The sequence below is a fragment of the Sus scrofa genome, chromosome 6 (assembly GCF_054392235.1).
Source record: "Sus scrofa isolate SSC_HxYL_T2T_F1_AM1 chromosome 6, Sscrofa_HxYL_maternal_Yorkshire_Landrace_v2.0, whole genome shotgun sequence".
Taxonomy (NCBI): Eukaryota; Metazoa; Chordata; class Mammalia; order Artiodactyla; family Suidae; genus Sus; species Sus scrofa.
Genome location: NC_139388.1, coordinates 72,544,034 through 72,559,784, shown reverse-complemented (window position 1 = coordinate 72,559,784; position 15,751 = coordinate 72,544,034). Strand labels below are relative to the sequence as shown.

General features: G+C 50.1%; 1 protein-coding gene across 31 annotated transcripts in view; it reads right to left on the bottom strand.

Annotated features, from left to right (window-relative positions):
• CAMTA1 (calmodulin binding transcription activator 1) overlaps positions 1-15,751 on the bottom strand; it is an 861,094-nt gene that overhangs the window by 431,694 nt on the left and 413,649 nt on the right. For all 31 annotated transcript variants that reach the window (XR_014806977.1, XM_084962661.1, XM_084962660.1 and 28 more), the window contains one exon: positions 10,023-10,158. Coding sequence is in view for 30 of the 31 variants with exons in the window: in XM_084962649.1 (XP_084818775.1) it covers positions 10,023-10,158 (136 nt within the window). In the remaining variant the exon portion in view is untranslated. The remainder of the gene's footprint in view (positions 1-10,022; positions 10,159-15,751) is intronic.

Below are 15,751 nucleotides of genomic sequence, written 5' to 3'. Positions count from 1 at the left end.
TTGTCCTTGGATTTCTTTCAGTTAGTGAAAACAGATGCTAACGTAGGTTTTTTGTGAAAGCGAAGTGGCATAAATTTTAAAAAGTGGGGGATCCCTGTCCTATCCGGCCCTTCCTAGAAGAAATACATCATTTCATTCATTCATTCCAAAAGTTTTTATTGGACACCAAATATGTACCAGGTACCATGCCAACCACTGGTCTACAACAGAACATCGAAACGGGGTCGCTGGTTCATCTGGGGAGGGAGGCCAAGACAGCTGGTCAGGCACTGCAGCTTCTCTGTGTGCCCTGCTTTTAGAGACCTGCTCTTCTCTCCCCTTCACAGCCAAGGGCAGAATAAGGAACAACAGGCTCAAATCATGCCATCACAGAGTTCATTGAGATATTTTTAAAAGATGCTGGGAGTCAAGGAATGAATTACCAGATTTGGTAAATTTTTCCTTTGCACTTTTTAATTTTTTTTCTTTTCTTTTTTTAAATTTGTACAATGATTTTTATTTTTTTCCATTAGAGCTGGTTTATAGTTTCTGTCAATTTTCTGCTGTACAGCATGGTGACCCAGTTATACCTACGTGTATACATTCTTTTTTCTCACATTATCATGCTCCTTCATAAGTGACTAGACATGGTTCCCAGTGCTACACAGCAGGATGTCACTGCTGATCCATTCCAAAGGTAATAGTCTGCATCTATAAACCCCAGGCTTTCTTAAGATAAGGTCAAACCTGGCTAGGACTAAATCACCAAGGGAGGATTCCACCCAGAGCAAGAGGCTGGCACATGTCAATCTTTCGAAACGCATGCACCTCTGAATCATGGGGGGACCCCACCCAAGGCAGGTCTGGACTCAGCAGATCTGGGGCGGGGCAGAAGGAGAGTCTGCTCTTCTAACGGGCTCCCAGGTGGGCAGGTGCCATGACCAGGGGACCACATAGTGGGGAGCGAGCAGCAATGTGACCACATGTGTGTCTGTGCAGGTCTCAGCCTGCAGGAGTGAGATGTGAGTGTTTTATAACGAGAAAGAAGGGCATCAGCAGGTGTTGGGATTAGGGATTAGGAAGAACCAAGAGGAAATGCCAGGTCATTTCATCTCTCGACCAGAAAGGTGCTCTGTCATCTACGTTTCAGCTCTGGTTTTGGCCTTGTGTCCAGGGAGGGCAGCTTAGCAACCAAAACCCCAACAAACACGCTCCCGATACCAGGCGACCAGAGCCAGCTGCCACGGAGACAGCCTCCCCCCACCACCCCCAGCAGCTGTGCGAGAGCTGCTCTTTCACTGATGCAGCAATGCTTCTCTCTGCCCTCCTCCTGGGCACACAAAAGCCCATCACTGCACTTCTATGTCGGCGTGGATTTTGCTGGCCCGTGGGAGGCAGATAGACAGAGCAATGTGGGCCTGATTCGTCTGCAAGCCACCTACCTTTCCCATGCTAGTGTCAACTCAAAAGGACCAGGTGTGACTCTTCTAGGACAAGGCTAGAGAGTCCTGTCCTCTGTGCTCAGACTGCCCCGTCAGACACCAGCTGTGGCCACACCAGCGACGGAAGTAAATTTCCCAGCAATGTTAGGAAATTGAAAGATGTGCAGAAGATCAATAATTTACCATTCAGTCAGGTGAAGGCCAGAGAGATCCTTTACCCAACGCAAACGACCAAATCTGGCCATTTACCCAGGCGGGGTGGGGGTGGGGGTGGGGAGCCAGGGCATCCATCGTCTTCTTAAAAGGCATCCGCGGCTTCCGGACGAGACCGTAAATTATGCTCACGAAACCAAGGTTGTGTGGCCTGGGTAACATCTAACTTGGTGCCTGCTGTATGTCGAGGCCCAAACAGAGGAAGGCCCGCGGTGAATTTGGACAGCGGTGTTCAAGGGTTTCCGTGGTAACAGACTATGCTAAAATTGCCATTCCTGTCCTCGTGGGCTAATCTGCCATGATGTTGGGGACTGTTATGATAATAATTAAATACAAGCTCAGCATACCAAGTCGGTGTTCTGCTGCTCTCCCTTCCCAAGGAGTTTCTAGCTCAATAAGGCTCCAATCAAGTTGAAAAAGGAAATTGCAGAATACTGCATGTGCTGTAATCTACCAGAGATGGAAGGCAGGCAGAAACTACACACGTGTTTCCTTCAAAATCTCCCTGGCACTTCCTCCCCAAACAATCTGGCTTCCTAACACACTGGTGGGAGGCCTGAGGTCCCCAAGATGACAGCTGGAAGGGCCCCGGGGGCTTCTGGGGCCCTAGGGGGCAGGCACCCAGGACTCACCTCCTTGGAGAGGGCAGGGGGGGCCCCAGGCTGGGCAGTGTGTGGGTTCGCTAGTCTCTCCTAGTTTTTATGGTTCCTCCATCAGTAATGGGTCTGGAAAGAAACCAGCTCACTTCCTCATGTCTTCAGTGAGACCGAACCCCACAAATCGCTGTCTGCAAAGACCCCAGGGAAACTGGTCTGATGGCTGGAAGGCTTCCAGATAAAAGACAGGACTAAATGTGAGTTTTGGAGAAGCAATAGAGAAGATTTTAGCATACGTGTGTCCCAAATATTGCATGGGACACACTTGCACTAAAAAAAAAAAAAAAAAAAAAAAAAATCCTTTTTTTTTTTTTTTTCTTTTTTTTGTTTTGTTTTGTTTTGTTTAACTCAAGTTCAATTTGACTGGGCACATGTCTCTCACGTGTGTGTATGCGTGTGTCTATGTACACACACACACATATGTGCACACTAAACTTGGCCACCCTACACAGGGAGAGAGAGCACACGGCACACAGACCCTTGTCACCAAAGGGACAGCATCCTGGAAGCTTGAAAGTTGCAGCTTCAGGACAAATGGAAAGGGACAGTTCCTTGTGGGAGCAGATGAACGTAACTTGTTATCCTTAAGTGGAGGGTGACCTGGGAATATAAGAGGCTCCTAAAGCTTGGATGAAATCAGAGCTAAGAAGTGACAGTGGGTCATGCAGGGTACCCAGCGTGTGGGGGCCAAACGCCCAACCCCGGAGGCAGATGGCAAGGGGCATCCAGGTCTTCCTCCGCAGTCCCCAGTGGCCGAGGGAGAAGATTCCTGGGCTGGAAAACAGCATCTCTTCCCATCTGCTGACCAGAGTTACGAGCAAGGGAGACCCAATGGCCAGTTGGGGGGCCATCCCTCTACTAAAGGCCTTCCTGGGTCTTACCTTTGGCCCGGGCTTGGATGCTCGGTGGTGTATATTAAACGCTTCGTTCCCGGGACCCTGCGGACCCATCTTATGGGGATCAAAGTATTTGGGAAGCCAATGAGGAAACCGGGAATTTGGACTCAGACAGACCTGGGGTGGTCACTTGGCTCTGATGCCAACCAGTTAGGTATCCTTGGATATATTTCTGAATATCCTGGAAAGTGATGATTTCTTCCGAAAAAAGGAGCATAGTGGCAGTACCTACCCAAAAGGGATGTTGCCAAGCATGGCCTGAGAGGTGCATGTAGAGTGATGGGCACAGGACCAGGTATTCAGTAGGTGTCCGTAACTGACATCATCCCTGCTGTTGCTGTTGTTAGCTGGCCATGGTCAGGGAGGACGGGGGCCTGAAGGAGGAGAAGCAGGACCAGCACCCTGGCCAGGCCTCCGTGAGCCTGCGGGAGGTGAGCAGGGATGGATGGCTGCTCCTGCCACTTAGAAACGCAGTGGACTTGTGTTATTTATTAGTTAAAATTTTAATTATAGGAATTGGGTAGGGACATGTCACCAGGGGTGCTGCATAATTAGAAATTAAGGAAAGACTGTGGATTTGAGTTCCTGAATTGATTCCACCAAAACACATCCAGGTAACAGGAAATTAAGTTTTAACGTGTTTTCGTGCCAGCAGAACGCAGCACAAAAACTGAGATGATTGAAGAGCCCTGGGAATGCCTCTGAGCTGCATGCAAACAGACCAGTGACCAGCTCCCTGCCCTGGAGATGGTTGTGAGACCAGACACCTCCAGCACGGGGGACGGAGTGGCCCCCGGAATTGGAAATCCACACCCTGGGTTCAAGTCTCAGGTGTGCAACCAGTGAGGATAAAAATATCTGCCGTGACTCCATGGCAGGGTTGGGGGGAGGCTCGGAGGAGGGGGACCATGAAGGCAGGTGGGCCTTCAGCAGGTCCCAGACTTCAGGACAGGTTCCAGCCCTGTCCTCTGAGAGGACAAGTCCGGTCCAACACTCCCTTTCTCCATGGCAACAGTCACCTCTTCGTAGGGAAGTGATGGGTTTCTCTAAGTTTCTCAGGTGGGATGCTCTGTGTCCTGCCTCTCCGCGTCCTGTCTTTGCAGATCACCCAGAATCTAGATACCAGAGAGAGGCGTTCTAGGATCTAGAAAATACTACATACTTAATATATGTCTATGGAGTTGGACAGAGCTCATATAAAGTCAGAGAACACGTCCTCAGAAGAGGTACAGACGGAGTCTGCTTTAATTAAAGACCGGGAATAACTCCTTCTAGATGGAGAAGATCAGAAGATGCCCTGCCAGATTCGGAAGTTATGAGGCCAAGGCAGCCTCAAGATGCAGACGTGGGAGAAACAGGCTCTGAGCAAGGAACCCCGTATACCGTGGAGACCAGCGGGTGCGTGGTGAGTTGGACGAGGAACGGGGTGAAATAATACACCCGTAGACCAAAGCCACACAACCGCTTATGGAAGGTTAAAAAAAATTACCTGTATTCTCTTCAAAAACACAGACTGGCAACACAGACTCATTTGCCCCTGGAAGAGCTTGCGGCGCTCAGCTCTTTCATCAGCCCCCTCACTTCCTGCTTAGCTATTCACTGCTGCTTTGCCAAACTTGATTTGGGCACCATACATGTTTGTGGCTGGCTTGTCGAGATATTTTCCATCAGCTGCAAGCGAGATACCTATTTATCTTACGGCTGCAAGCAGAGCTGAAATGATCTGGTATTGCCACAAGGCAGGCAGTTATTTCATGCCCTGTTAATTCCTAATGCGGTAACTACAATATCATTCCTACTTTTTAAAAAGGTGCTTTTTTTACCCCTTCTTAATATGTGGCCCAAGTCTCCAAATAAAGAACATCACTTCTAATGAGGCCAAGTCCAAAAACATACTTTTGCCTGGTGCTGCCACCTTCAAGATGGGGTTCTGAGCTTCCAAGCACTGAGCTGAGAAGTCAAAGCAGCTTGTCATTGCCTTTTATTTTTTTATTTTTATTTATTTATTTTTTTTTTTGCTTTTTTAAGGCTCCTCCCGCCACATATGGAGGTTCCCAGGCTAGGGGCTGAATCGGAGCTAGAGCTGCTAGCCAACACCACAGCCACAGCCATGCCAGATCCGAGTCATGTCTGCGACCTACACCACAGCTCAGGGCAACGCCAGATCCTTAACCTACTGAGCGAGGCCAGGGATTGAACTCCCAGCCTCATGGTTACTGGTCAGATTCATTTCCACTGCTCCACGATGGGAACTCCAAAACAGCTTGTCATTCCTTTAGGCAGCACAAAACAGGTCAGCAAAACCAAACTCTCTCTTCACCACTGAAAATTCCAATCAGAGGCGGTGGCTGGCATTTCTGCCTCACCGATGGTCCAAGCCAGGGGGTACCTGTCCGCCTCGGAATGGGCTCAGAGGGGAAGGGTGCCTTTGTCCGTGCTTTCTACATCCAGTGGACAGCTCTGTGCAAGTGCTCAACGGAACCACCCACTGGTTCCAAAGGCAGGGCGTCCATGGCCAGGCCCGCCTTGCGATCAGAGCTGAGAGCCTTGTCCCTGGGTGGGGGGTGAGCATCTGGTCTGCAAAGGGCTGGAAGAGGTACTGACACATCGTGATTCTGGCCACCTGCTGCTTTAAATCACATGAGCTATTTTTCAGAGCACTGGGTCTCTTCCCATCCTTAACCTCACACCGTCGAGCTCCCACCAGCACCTAGCTTCCTGTGTTTATGTCGTTTCTTAGGACCAAGTCTGCCGTACGCACCCTTCTATGTATTCTGTTGGGGGGGGGGGTTGTAATCCTCCCTCCCCTCCCGACTTCCTGTGTGAGAATCACGTGCTTGTTTTTTAATCCCCAAGAGATCGGGAGTATTCTTGTTCATATCATCGCATCCTCGGTACCTCTTGAGATGTTGGTGGGTAGAAAGCATTCAACAGCTGGCTGATGGATGAAGGGTATGTGCGGAACTTGACCCGAAATAACAAACCCGCCAGAATGCCCAGGGCAAGGCACTCACACGCTGTAGAAGCAGGCGGACCTCGGCTCACGTCCCAGTTCCGCATTGATTTGCAGGGGGCCGGGGGCAAGAGAAACCCTCTCGAGGCTCCATCTCTTTCTTCATCTGTGAAACAGGTGTAACAATATGCACCTGACGTGGATGCGTTGAGAGGGTGGAATGTACCCGGCATGTAGGAGATGTGCAAGCCGGCGGCCAGGTGGGTCTCCTGTTATGGGAACCCAGCAGCGAAGGTGTCGGAAGGCAGACTGTCTGGATTCAGAGATGCCCGGCATTTTCAGGAGTGAGGTGTGAGGACAAGGCAGAAGACAGCCCTGACAGCTTCTGGGGCCAAAGCACAATGAACTTGAAAAGTATGCATCCAGCTCGGCCCAAACAACACCACCTTAACATGACTGCAGCCAGCTCATCCCACCCACGGAGTGGCAACCCTGGAGGCATGGGGACATTTGAGATCTGCCTCTCCACTCTCAGGGAATGTCCTCTCCCCCAAAGCTCCTTTCCCACTAAGACCCCAGGGAAGCAGGCATAAATCTACCTGGAGATGGAGAGCAGGACCTGCTGAGGCCTGCCGAGATTTCATCTCCTGAAATGTTGACATCACAGCCATCTTCTTTTTCCTCCCTGCCAACCTTTGTCATCCCTGGAAACCTTATCGAGCTGGCTTCTCCTTGGCTTACAGACAAGACAACTAATCATGGACCTAACAGCTCATCAGCTTCAAAAGCGGCTGCCCCCATCCTGTGCCTGGATGAGAAAATCAATGTGCCTTTGAGTTGCTGTGTGTACCGAGGGCCCCAGCCTCTGAGAACAAAAGAAGCCAGTCGGCTGAGCAGTTCCCTGAACAGGGCTGCAAGTCTTCCTGGCCTGAGGGAAGGCTTACGGCAAGTGATATGTTAAACGGGAGATGCACACCTCTTTATCATGCCCCTGAACAGGGGAAACCACAGCCCCAAGACCCTGGGCAGGACTGTCTGCCTCATCCAGCAGTAGGCGTGGCTGCCGGCACCCTGGCTGGCACGATATAGGTCTGAGTCACTACACAGGTCCTAGGAACCACAGGATGGAATCCACTGAAGGAGGAAGCAGGGTCCAAACCAGAAACCCCTCCTCCTCGAGATGCAAAACCCATGGATACCCACACTGCAATCTCCCTGACGGGCAGGACCACCTGCCCGCTGTCCCCTTCCAGCTGCTGGTCCAGATCAGAGCAGATGCAGGCCAAAGGCAGTGAGATGTGGGGCTGCTCTCATCAGAAAAGTCTTTCTTTAGGGCTGGTTAAAAATCACGCCCACGGAGGACCATCCACAGCCAAGGACTCCCACGAACACGAGAATGAGCTCATCCCCGAGAATAACGAAGAAAAACGCAGGTTCACGCTGAATAGGGTACCACCTTTCGTCCATCAGGGCGCGAGGTGGTGCGGAAGAGTGGTCACGCCCAGCAGGGGGCCAGCACGGCCCCTTTGGAGCAGTTTGGCAGCGTCCAATAAGACTGAAAAGACTCAGGGCCCAAACCCAGCCATTGCAGGTCCAGGCTGCACAGGTGTCCAAGCAGAGAGAGATAAGAATGTTTACTGAAGCACTGGAATGTCGGAAAACTGGGAAGAAGCCCCCCATCCACCAGCCAGGGAGTGGCTCAAATGCTTATATAGAGGAAGGCTGTAAAGTGGTTAAAAGGGATCCGAGGAGTCACAGAATCATCAGACTAAGTGAGAAAAGTAAGTTAGGAGCCACTCTGCAAGATCCACACCCAGTCCTGCCAACTCTAAGAGTGTCGCCTAGAGCCCACCCCACCTGGAGCCCAGTGTCCCAGCCCCGCTCTGCACCCCCAGGACACTCATCTTAAAAGCTCAGGCTTCTGTACTGCTCAGCCCCGTGAATCTCTTCCAGGTATCTCTGCCTCCTCCCTTTGAATGTGAGTCCATGGGGCAGAGAACACGGCTTCTATTTTCTCTGTAGACACCACGGGGCCCTGCACAGGGTAGTGTCTGTTGATTGACTCTATGGGATGGCTCCCTGGGCTCAGTGGGAGAGCACCCACCTTGTCTTCACTCTCCAGGAACCTGAAAGCACACCCCTCATGTGGCCACCAGGATGCCTCCACTCCCGCCTCCTATCCCCACTGCCACCCAGTCTGAAGGTTAGGGAAACCCCTCATCGCTGGCTAGTCCATCCCCGCCCTGGGTGGGTGGAGGGTCCAGGCCACGCTCCCACACAGCTGTCTACACATCAGACACAAGTCAGGGAGCCACGAATAACTGCATGGTAACTGTGGCCAAAAGATGACCCTAAATCACCCTGTTGCCATCCATGGACAGGCCTCATTCATAAGGCGAGGAAGGAAAGGAGCACTGTGGCTTTTTCCCTGGGCTTTGGCAGCTGCTGAGGAGGACTCCTGCCTGCTGTTACTTACACCCAGCAGCTCCTGATTTACGAGCCCGGAGATGAGACCAGAGGCCCTTGGGCACCGGGCCCGCCTCCCTCTGGGCCCCGGACCAGTGGCCGATCTGTCTGCACAAGCACCAGGCATGGTCCTGGGGCCAGAGCAGCACCTTCCGCGAGCTGCGCTTTGACGTTTCCCACAGCTGCTGCTCCCACACTGTGCAAACCCTGAGACCAGGAGGCTGGCATTTCTCTCGCCCCGGCTCTTCCTTGTTCATCATCATAAAGCATTGTTATTAGGTGTTTAAAAAAAAACACAAAAGCATAAAACAAAAGTTATCCCTCTCTGTGGGGTCATATAATAAAAGCCACTGGATGCTATTTTTAACACAGCCATAAAAGCACATGATTCACGGCGACGAAGTCCTGAGGACCAAGTACGTCAGGAAGAACCTCAGCGTGGAGAGCAAGCCGTTGAGCTGGAGTGGGTCCCGGCCATCAATCCCGCCACCCTGGAGGCCCCAACATGCCAGCACGCCCGGGGAGCCCCCTCGCGGATGGGCCGGAAGCACCAAGGGCATCCCAGCCCGCTGCTCAGCCCCTGGCCCAAGGCAGCAGTGGCCACACCTACTCCCGGGGTGAGGTCCTCTGCAAGGCCCGGCGGTTGGCCAACTCCCAGGCAAAGACGCGCCACCACTTCCGGTCTCTCCCCCACCCACGTGATGCACGGCCCAGGCCCTCACACCCGGGGAAGAGGACCCGGGCAGGTCTCTGCGGCTGCCCAAGGGTGAGAGCCCACAGTGTCACGACGACACTGCGGAAATCAGACCGCACCCCGTCCTCCCCCAGGATCCAGTGTGGGGTTGGCACAGCATTCCCAGAGGCTTCCGCAGCACCCGCCTCCACCCCGACCCTGCAACGCACCTTGTTAGCCCATCTCATCATCCTTAACACCTGCAAGTGCCCTGAGGGTGCAACACCCAGAGGGAAGAGGAGGGGTGTCTGTTGAAGGAGGGACGCCAGGCTCCCCGCTGGGCATCACCAGCTCCCAGGGGGCCCGCTCATCAGGGGCAGCCCTGGCCACCTGGAGAGGGAGGGTCCTTACACAGCCCTCCCTCCCCTCACACCTGCAAACTCTCAAGGCACCAGGGGCTCCCTGGGATCTGCACCACGCGAGATTCTGCGGGAACCTGGTCAACCCCAATCTACGCATGAATGACTCCTGGGAAACAGGGGCGAGTTAGTTAAATCCCGTTTCACAGAAAACTGAAATGGAGACCACAGGGTACAAAGGTAGGAAAAAAGACAAAGAAACGAAAAACAGCAGGGTCTTGGCAAACAGAAATCCTTTTTGACAAGAGGTGACTGGCATCAAATGCCATCCAAGGCAGCCCGGAAATGAGGTCTGTGAAACAAGGGAGCCTCGTCTGTGTTTTACCTCGACTCCCTGGACCTTCAGTTTCATGTGGTCCTCTCGGGTCGTCTTCCCGTCTTTCCTCTTTTTCCAGCAATACCCATCTTTCCTGTATTTCACTTTCTTCCTGTTGTAGAGTATCATTGAGCCATTCTGCGGCCTGGAAACAACAAACGGTTAAGTTACCAAGAGAACCAAACAGAAGAAAAATGTATGAAGAAAGATACCGCAGACCAGGAAAAGTCTCTACAGAAAAGCAGTATTCCACATTTGCTGGAACATAATTTTTCACCTTTTATTGCAGCTCCCTGGATTAACCGTGTTTTATGGCCAGCCAAAATTTGCTTGTGGATTTGGTACCTAATGAATTAAATGTGTCAATGATAGGCTTAAAAAACATCCCCTTAGTAATATCCACCATCTAATCAGGATATACGATGTGGGGGCCTGAGCGCCGCGCTGAAAAGGAGGAAAAACAGAAGGAAAGCAAAAAGAGCTGGGGGTGTCGTGGCAGCCTGTGATACCGTATCTCTGGTAGAAAGATTTTCTACCCGTCTTTTCATCCATCACCCCACATTAGGAGATAAATAAGTTCAGCGCAGATTCTCGATGCGTACGTTAAAAACAGACCAATGGAAGCACGAGCTGCTGAGGCCCAAATACCCTTGATTCACTGCCTGCGTTCAGACCACTGCTGGATGCGGGAGAGCCTTGCAGCTAAGTATCTGATTCTTTCCCATTTGGGCTTCCGCTGTCAGAGGGCTCAACCGCACCAGGTAAATCTGTCTATTTGGTCCACGATCACCGTATCTTAGAAAAATTGTTGTCTGCTGGCTAAATGCTAAGAGTGGGATGGCCATTCTCTGAGCCGTTTAAGAAGAACAAAGAGAATTTTGAGTCTCCTAAAAGAGGTCCAGCATCGACCACAAAGGGCAGTGGATGTTTACGCTCATCTCCGTAGCTGCAGCTGAGACATATTTTGCTTGTGACACCTTTGTTCAGATGCTTTGTCTTGTTTGTGTCTGGACAAAGAACTAGACTCCCCTGGCAGCCAAGGGCAAGGGCAAGTTTCTGCAGGTGCAGGCAGGTCCGGCCTCCAAGGAAGACTCCCCTGAAAGCTAGAGACCAGGGCGCACCAGCACAGAGAAGAGGGAAGACCAGGGACTAGGGTGCCCGTGTTCCACCTTCCCGCCCCTGCCGAGGGGAGAGAGCTCTGGACACAAACAAGACAAAAGCAAGTGGCTGCTTCTGATGCAACGTGGCTTCTGTTCCTCTGTGGCTGCAGAGGTGAGAAAACACACAGCCAGCCTCCCCAGGACCTGGGGCAAGAGCCCCATCCCCGGCTTTTCTTCTCCATTGAACTAGGGGCTGTTTCACCATTGGGCACAGGATGCTGGCTATGGGTAGCTTACTATTCCATTGTCTGCAGGGAAGAAAACAAATCACGCTAGGGTGACAGCAGCTAATTGTAGTTCCCACCCAGCCGGGCTGTGTCATTCAGCAGCAAGGTGATGACTAAACAGCAATTCCACTGGAAATTATAGACTTTGAGCCGCGACTCCCAACACTTCATTGTTTGCCGATCACCATGCAATTGGTTTGTGTCAGTGTTTGTTTCCTCTCTAAGTCTGCGCCGACTAAAACAATTGGGAAACAGCTCCGTACACTTGTCACAACCTGTCACCTGATGGGATCTGTCTCACGCTTATGAGTCTGCACTGAAAACCCTGCCTTTCTCTTCCATTTCAGAATGGCAGGTGGGCCAGAAGACAGGCCCGCCTGTGCTAGCCCCCTTCCGCTTCAGCACCGTCAAGGTCCCGGCTCCCAATCTTCAGAGCGCCGTGCCCTTAGAAGTGCCCCAGGTCCTAACGGCCATGCTTAGGCCACCGCCCAAGGAATAAACAAAGGAAGATATCCCAGTAAATGGACGGGCTCTGCTTGTCTCGGCCCCTCCAAACAGGAATGAAGACACCAAACAGGAATGCAAGGACCCCCCGGTCCCAGAATACTCATCTGTTGAAGGAGATGCAACATTAATCCCATCCAGCTTCTCATGAGCTAAGGCGGGGATGTGAAGTGCTCTGCCCTCTTGTCCTTTCTAAACCTGGTCAATGGACCTCAGCAGTGTCTTCAGGACAGCCGTCCTCAGATCACAAACGCTATGACCCAGAGAGCGGATGCCTCCCAACATCATCACATCCATGGTCAGAATCACACCTGCACCCACCCAAGGAAATGCATCTTCCTCTGGGGTACCCCGCTTTGGCATTCGGGGAGTGCCAGATGCCCTGTCATCTGACACTTGCAGCAGAACATAATGCTACAGGGAAGCGAGGTGTCCAACTTAAACAGCCTTAATAAATGGACTCATCATTTTAACCTGCAATAATGTTGGTTAAACCTGATAGTGTTGAATCCACCACTTTGATTTTATTAGGACTTGCTCTGCTCCATGCGATGGGGGGAGGTCCCTCTCCCCACAATGCACAGGTTCTAAGGACAGTGAAGGGAAAGCCTGAAGGGCTGCAGAGGGCCCCCCAGTGTGAAGGAAGGAGGCTGCACTCCCTCCCAGAATATAATCCAGAGCAAGTCGGAGCAGGTGGGAGGAATCCAAGGAGGGAGGAAGGGCTGGAGTGCTGCTCTGGGAAGAAAGAGGGGTCGGGGGCTAGACCCCAGGAGAGAGGGCCTGTCAGAGGAGAGCCTTGGTAAGTTTCTTGATATGTAGCATGAAAGTGCTAAGTACAGGTAGCACCCACCTGAGAAGAGCAAAGAATTGGGAATGGAGTTGAGGACAGAGGGTAATGGCACCTGCAAAGAGGAGGCACAGCAGTCCCGCAACCTGATGCCACCAACTCCCAGTTAGTTCTGAAGCTGGAAGGAGTGCGCCACGTGTGGTCTGCATCTACCTTTATTTCTCTGTCTACATCTATATCTGCATGAATGCACTTGTATCTACATCTCCATCCACGTCTCCACCTCCGTCCCCGTCTACATCTCCACCCATGTCTTTATCTCCATCCACGTCTACATCTCCACCCATGTCTCCATCTCTGTCCACATCTCCATCTCCCTTCACGTCTCCATCTCTGTCCACATCTCCATCTCCGTCCACATCTACATACATCTCCTCCCACATCTCCATCTCCGCCCACGTCTCCATCTCCATCCACGTCTACATCTCCACCCTTGTCTTTATCTCCATCCACGTCTACATCTCCACCCATGTCTCCATCTCTGTCCACATCTCCATCTCCCTTCACGTCTCCATCTCCGTTCACATCTACATACATCTCCTCCCACATCTCCATCTCCATCCACGTCTACACCTCCACCCATGTCTTCATCTCCATCCACGTCTCCATCTCCATCCACGTCCACATCTATATACATCTCCGTCCACGTCTCCATCTCCATTTATGTATCTACATTTCCATCCACATCTCCATCTCCGTCCATGTCTCCATTTCCGTCCACTTCTCCATCTCCATCCACATCTACATCTCTGTCCACTTCTCCATCTCCATCTATGTATCTACATTTCCGTCCACATCTCCATCTCCATCCACATCTATATCTTCATCCACGTCTCCATCTCCATCCATGTCTCCATCTCCATCCAGGCCTATATCTCCATCCATGTTTCCATCTCCATCTATGTATCTACATCTCCATCCACGTCTCCATCTCCATATACGTCAGCATCTCATTTACATCCCCATCCATGTCTACATCTCTGTTCATGTCTACCTCTCCATCCACGTCTATATCTCCATCTATATCCACATCTATGTTGGTGTCTGGACCTAGATCCACATCTACATCTGTGTCTACATCTATTTCTATATCTACATGTCTACACCTAGGTCTACATCTGTATCTATGTCTACATCTCCATCTGTGTCTATATCCATGTCTGTATCGACCCCCATATCTCTGTTTACACCTACGTCCACATCTACATCCATGTCTGTATCTCCATCTCCATCTACGTCTACATCTTTGTCTCTGTCTACATCTGTATCTATATCTCCATCCATGTCTACATCTCCATCTATGTCTATATCCCTGTCTATATCGACACCCATATCTCTGTTTACACCTACATCCACATCTACATCCATGTCTGTATCTCCATCTCCATCTATGTCTACATCTGTGTCTATATCTCCATCCATGTCTATATCTACCCCTGCATCTATACCTGTGTCTGTGTCTGGACCTAGATCTACATTTATATCTACATCTATTTCTATACTTATACTTGCATCTAGAATCTACATGTTTTCATCCTCACAGCAATGCTGTGAGGTAATTATTATTACCATCCCCAATGTTGAGGAAATCAAGCCTTTCCAGCTGAAAGGTATCTGAGCAGGATTCACTTGGAGTCAGTCAGAACCCAGAGCTTCACCTGGGGCCAGTCCAGGTTTGAATCCCAGTTCTTCTCAACTGACTGGGTGAACTCTGATGCCCCCAAGGCACCCCACCCAACAGCTGGAGATTTGGTGGGTGGATTCCATGCTTCCTCACCTCCTAGTCTCCTGAGACCTCCTTGCCCCGTGGTTAGGATAACTCTGGGCGCTCTGCATGGTCTCCCAGAGTGTAAGTTCCAGTTGCCCGAAGTGGTGACTTGTTGGGGAGAAGTACCCTTTTATCTCCATTTCCTCTAACTTTCATACTTCCCTACTGGTGCTTCCTGGGCCCATCTCTCAAATAAACTACTTGTACTGAAATCCTCATCTCTGGGACTCCTTTTGAGAAAAGCCAAGCTAAAGCTCAAAGTCTAAGAGTACCTCAGGAAAAGAGTCCAAGTCCTCCATTGCAGCAGTGAGAGGAATGCCAAGGGGAAGAGGGTGACCAACCAGGAGCTTCATTCTAACCAGGGAGGTTTCCAGGCAAGAAACCTTTTAATCTGGGAAACTAATAGCCAGCAAAACCAATAATGCTCAGTGCCATAGAGTAAAAAGATCATGGGATCGATAGAAAAACTACTACAAATTATACGAGTAAAAAAGGAGGCATAAATGAAAATACATAATCAATAAAATATATATATGATATAATAGCTTAATGTGTATGATATACACACACCCACATATACACACACACAAATAAAACAGAAGGAATCACAGAGGACTCCCATTTACTAGCGAGAAAAAGAAAACTAAATACCTAGGCATAAATTTAGTAAGAAATTCTCAAAATCTAAGGAAAAAAACTATAAATATATAAAAGACACAAAAGTAGTTTTGAATAAATGAAAAAGCATAACATGTTCTTGGTTAGGAAGAGTTAGGATCATAAAAATGTCAATCTTCCCAAAGTTAATTTATCAACATAATACAATAGCAACAAGAAGCCCTACAGAATATTTTTCTGCATCTAGAAAAATGTCTCATTGGGAGGGGGGAAAAAAACAGCGAGCATAGCCAGAAAAACTCCAATAAAGAGGACCAAGGTATAGGTAGAGCTTAGCCCTATCAGCTATTAACACATTCTATAAAGCCTCTATATTTTTTAAAGTATGGAATTACCATACAAATAAATAAACAATGGAATAGAATAGAGAATCCAGAAATACTCTCACTTACATAGATAAATTTAATTTAGAATAAAGGAGTCATCTCAAGCCAATGGGGAAAGAGGACTGGCTTTTTAATAAGTGATGCTGGCATGTGGAAAAAAGATAAAATTGAATCTATCTTTCTCATCATACAGCAGCATAAATTCCAAATGGACCAGAGATTTAAAGG